The sequence below is a fragment of the Microtus ochrogaster genome, chromosome 2 (assembly GCF_000317375.1).
Source record: "Microtus ochrogaster isolate Prairie Vole_2 chromosome 2, MicOch1.0, whole genome shotgun sequence".
NCBI classification, from domain to species: Eukaryota; Metazoa; Chordata; class Mammalia; order Rodentia; family Cricetidae; genus Microtus; species Microtus ochrogaster.
The window spans coordinates 67,161,398-67,166,928 of NC_022010.1; the positions used below are offsets into that span (position 1 = coordinate 67,161,398).

Genomic DNA, 5,531 nt, shown 5'->3' on the forward strand with positions numbered 1-5,531 from the left:
GTCTGGAGAAGACATGGAGCCAGTGCTAGGGAACCACGTGAGTCTGGAGAAGACATGGAGCCAGTGCTAGGGAATCACAGTAAGTCTTTACCAATATAAATCTGCCAGGGAATAGCAATATTTACACTTGCTGAGAGAAAATAAGATTTGGTCTTAAGCTACAGAGTAGAAGACTAAAATTAGACTTTAAGAAGGAACTCTTGACTAAAAGGATGTGAAAATATTGGGGGGAGTGAGCATGGAAAGAATAGATTTTCTTGTTGTTGTCAGTCATGGAGAGATACATATTTATCATAGTCATGAGTTTTTTGTTTTTGTTGTTGTTGTCTTTTGCTAGAAGAGAAGAGATTAGGAGTTGTAGGTAACTTTCTAGACAATGAACTTGACAGGCTCCTGAGGCTGTGACCTGTCATTGTCCTTACTTGAATTTCCCCAGCCACGAGTCAGCAATGGCTGCTCCCAAGATGGGGGTGAAATAGCAGAGGCTGCTGAAGGCATGGTATACAGATGTGGAGGTGTCTTCATTCCAGTGCAGGAAATACAGGAAATACAAGGTCAGCACAGCTGATGAAACAGAAGAAAACAAATGAGAGGCAAAATAAGATAGATGCAATGAAATGACTTCCAGGGAAATAGATTCGATTTCAGGGCTCTGCAGGTAATCCTGGTGTTCAGCACTGCTCCTAGTGAAATAGCCCAGTGATAACAGCCAGGCAGCAGAAGCAAGGCCCATGGGAGCTATGAAGTAAATGAGGCATGCTGGATACACAAATACAATACTCGTGTTTTCAATCTCTGTGCACTCATAGCATCGTTTAGACCATGAGAAGTTAACATGGTACTTCCCACACCCCTTCTATCTCTCCTTCCCAATAGCAACTTTGTTCAATGGAACATACATGATGAGAACTTTTCCACTTGTGTTTTCATTGGCTGTGTATTACGTTCTGCGGGCCTTTTCGACCTTAACCAGTAGGAGTTATTAAATAAAATCTTATGTAGCATTTACTACCATGGTCAGAGGGAAGGATTGATCTATACCAAGGCAGAAAGAATAGACAAAGGAAACAAGCACATCACATGTAAGGAGACCAGGCTGCTATAAACATAAGGCAGAGAAGACTCTGGGACACTGAATTACCTTTCATGCCATAATAGGAAAAACGCTCGCAGAATTCGTTCACCACAATGAAGGCGATGCTGAGTGGATAGCTGGAGCCAAAGATTTTCTGTTCAACAAAGAGGTAAAGGTTGAGGAATGAGCTGTTTAACCTACTTAAACTTCATGATAACACTACAACTGAAAAAATTGCCAAATATATGTATCTGAAGAGGTTTTCAATCATGTTGCCCAGGCTGACCTCCATATTGTAATATTTCTGTTATAGGTTCCCAGGGCACTTAGGCTGCAGACAAACCCCACCATGCCTGAATAAACTCATTTTTACATCACCGCTGCCAGTTAACATGGGACAATGGTCTCTTCACAAAACATATATTGTCCTATTAGCTGTGCTTATATTGTCAATGTGGGAATAAAAAAATCAGAGTCTTACTTTGTTCGTTTTTTAACATGGAACTGGTCAAACATTCCTTGATCAGGACCTACTCATCTGCCCACAGCATCTCAATAAAAGCCTATGGCTCTAGGGAGAGGATGATCATACTTATTGTTAGCAATAAAATGAGAAGATGACTTTCAGAGCACCGGATATCCACGCAGTCAGAACCAGATCTCATTTTCCCACTTGGCTTCACTATAGAGACTGACTCTTCCCATCTGTGATGTTTACCGTCCCGGGAGAAATCATAACAATATGATGGCTTCCTTTTCATAGGCAGCTGGAACCAGACAAAGAGCTCAAAATGGAAGCCAGACATTCCTAAAGGTAAGCTGATTGGTCACCTTAACTCTAGGAAGAGAATTCTGAGATCCTGTGCAATTAAGTGTCTACTCTCCCTACTAGTATGCCTCATAATATTTTCCTTTTAATTTTATTTGAATTTATGTGTATATGTGGGAGTGTATGCCATGTGCATTTGGGTACCTGCAAAGTCCAGAAGAAGGTGCTGGATCTCCTGGAACTGGAGTTAAATGCTGTTATGAGCTGTCTGACATGGGAACTAGAAGTCAAACTTTGGAAGAACAGCACATGCTCTCAACTGCTAAGCCATCTCTCCAGAACTAAGATTTTCATCTGCAGCCTGCACATTAGAGTAATTTTGCTAGTGCATGCATTATGTAATTCAGACTATAGGAAACATCATGTTTTATTTTGAATCTCTTTCCATTACAGCAGCTCCACTAATACGAAAAGAGATAGAGATAATCTGTCTCTTGAGACATTCAAACATTAACATGAGATTTACATTATCCCATTTTCATAGATAGGTACCTCTTTTTAATCATCCTTAAAAAGACACAAAATGATTAACTATATATGATAAATTATAGTCTGTCTTTTACCCATGTAGATATAAACATGTCATCATTCTACATACATGTTACTACATGATAATAACTTGCTTGAAAGATGCAATGAATTGAAATATTATTTTCACAGGTCCCAGCTTGAGAACTACTCAACACAGAATTTATTTAACTTTATCTGTGTACTAATTGGATTAACATTCAAACCTTACTTAAACTACACCACTACTCTGTCACTGTGCTTCAATTCTGTTATTCCAAAGAAATAAGATTCATACCAAGCTTATGATTGATAAGTAAATCAGCAAACATTGTCTGTTATTACGGTAGCCACTCTGCTGAGAGAATTTTACTAACATATGAGGATTGACTGAGGTGATCAATTCAGAAGTGCTTTAACAAGCACATAATGCAAAATATTATTCTTTGTTCCTCTTTCCGATCTTCCACTTTAAAGTAGGAACACTTAGTAACAGAGTGCGTCTATTCTAAAAGCTTCTGTTGGTGTCCGAAAAAAAGAAGGCACACAAGGGGAGCTAAAGGCTGCGTTTTCGTATTGGTAAAAGAACAATCACATACAGTTCTCCAGACAGAAATGCTTGCCAAGTTTCCCTGGCCATTCAAAGTGCTTTTTCTCCCCCAAGGAATATACAATGAAATACAGCAAAAACTCTGGGACCCGACGGAAAAATTCTGGCTAACCTATCCCATGGCTTCTGTCCCCAAACTGAAAAAACTAGAATTTTCAGGTGAATTCTAATTCCACGAGAGAGTAGTTTTTCTACTCTAATACAGTTCAGCACTTAGTTCCAACAGCCAAGGAGGAACTTCAAGAGTATGTTCGCTGTTACTGTCAAGAGACAAATTGACTTTGGGGACTCACCGGAGGTGGCTTCTTTGGAGGACTTGGAGGTCTAGGCAGCACCTCTTCGGTAGAGACAGGTGAAAAAAGAGTTTCCTTGGACTCATTTTTCTGGAAGGGATTCATGGCTGGCTCCTTACTCTCTCTCTCCTCAAGCATTTGGCTTCAGTAGGCAGTTAGGACAGCTGCCAGCCTACAGTGAAAAGGGGGACTGGCGGGAGGAGGGATGGCCACAGCAACTAGGTTTAACCCTGTGGGTGTCAGTTTCGGTAGCTGCCTGCCTCCGAGCAGAGCTGGAAGCCAAAAGAAAAGAGAGGGTCGGCACACCACTTTCCAAAGAATGTTTGTTTAAAAGGTGTGGTATGGGAAAGAACAAGTCACAAGATGAAAAGAAATGATGCTAGAGAATTTATTGGGGTTATCTGCTTAAGAAAACTATCTTTGTGAATGAATGCCAGACAGTACTCAAGAAGGCAACATTTTGGTTAGGGATGTAACTCAGTAGTAGAGCACTGAGATATGCCTTACATATATAAGGTCCTGAACCTGATCGCTAGTGATTTGGGGGAGGGGGAGAATATGGCATTTTAAATACAGAAGGCTGATTTCAAGTTAATAATATCTGCTATTATTGGGGACTTACTATGTGCAGTGTTAATATTTATGAGCTATATGTATATTATATGTGTGCCTATACAGCCAATAATTTTGTTTACTATAATTTTATTGATGTCTTCATTATACAGAAATTATTGTTCCAAGAGATTGAGAAACTTATCTAAAAATCACAGGACCAGGAAAGTGGCTGGTCTGGAATTTTCACTATGCAGCAACAGATAGGAAGTGTAGAGATAGGTATCAACACTGACCCTGCAGGCTCTGCAGGTATGGAAGCCACGGACACGGAAACGTAGGGACTATAAGGAAATCAGAATGCTTTAAAGAGAGGAAGCCAGCTCTAAACCAAATTTGAGAATAAGGATGAAACAGACTTGGGTTTTCAACATTGTAACATTCACCTAGAAAATTCTATATGTAAAAAAGATAGGGCTAAAGAAAATGATAGAAGGGTTGGAGAGGAGGCTCTGCTGTTAAAGACTAGGCTCACAACTGAAAACATAAGAAAATTACAGGAAAAAAATATTAGTTTGCTAAAGCCACTCTGTATTTTCAACTTCTCGCTTTTGGATTAATCTTTTGATTCTTTAAAAAATTAGAATTTAATTTTGTGCAAAAATTATGAGCCAGTTACTTTCTATGTATTATGGCAAACATTAAATTTTCTTAACTTTCAGTGGATAGATTTTATTCTGACTCTAGAATACTATATTTAGTCCTTATGAAAAGAGGGGCTAGAATACACATGATGACAATAGATATGTTTACACTCTACATTGAATTGGATGTATAGAAAATTGAAATTTTATTAGCTTATGTTAATTATATAAAAGTATTGGCTTTTAGAATGCGAAGAAGGGAAAAACTCCTCCATTGCTGGTGGAAATGCAAACTTGTACAACCATTCTGGAAATCAGTATGGAGGTGTCTCAGAATCAACCTACCACAAGACCCAGCAATATCACTCTTGGGCATATACTCAAAGAATGTTCAACCATACTCCAAGAACATCTGTTCAACTATGTTCATAGCAGCACTATTCGTAATAGCCAGAACCTGGAAACAACCTAGATGTCCCTCAGCTGAAGAATGAATGGGTAAAGAAAATGTGGTACATTTACACAATGGAGTACTAATTCAGTGGTAAAAAACAATGACATCTTGAAATTTGCATGGAAATGGGTGGAACTACGAAAAAAAGCATCCTGAGTGCAGTAACCCAGACCCAGAAAGATGAGCATTGTATATACTCACTCATAGGTGCATATTAGCTGTAAAGCAAAGGATAAGGAGCTTGTAGTCCATGACCCCAGAGAAGCTAAGTAACAAGGAGTACCCTAAGAGAAACATTCTTGGGAAGGGGAAATAAACAAGATCTCCTGCGAAAATTAGGAGCACGGAGGTGGGAGAAGAAAAGGCAGAAGAGGAGGGGAAAAGGGGAGGGGGAAGGAGAACTAGAGGGAAGAGGATGGTCGAGATGGCGGAAGGACAGAGACAGAGAACAAGGAAAGAGATATTTTGATTGAGGGGGCCATTATGGGGTTAGCAAGAAACCTGGCACTAGTGAAATTCTTAGGAATCCACAAGGATGAACCCAGCTAAGACCCTAAGCAATAGTGG

At 39.5% G+C, this 5,531-nt stretch overlaps 1 protein-coding gene across 1 annotated transcript in view; it reads right to left on the bottom strand.

The window, feature by feature from the left end:
• The window catches only part of Slc15a2 (solute carrier family 15 member 2), a 29,234-nt gene extending 25,782 nt beyond the window's left edge, over nucleotides 1-3,452 (bottom strand). Inside the window, exons 1-3 of the mRNA XM_005345084.2 lie at nucleotides 3,315-3,452; nucleotides 1,142-1,229; nucleotides 423-564 (exon numbers count right to left, since the gene is read on the bottom strand). Coding sequence (XP_005345141.1) covers nucleotides 423-564; nucleotides 1,142-1,229; nucleotides 3,315-3,452 — 368 coding nt within the window. The remainder of the gene's footprint in view (nucleotides 1-422; nucleotides 565-1,141; nucleotides 1,230-3,314) is intronic.
• Between the last annotated feature and the right edge of the window lie 2,079 nt (nucleotides 3,453-5,531).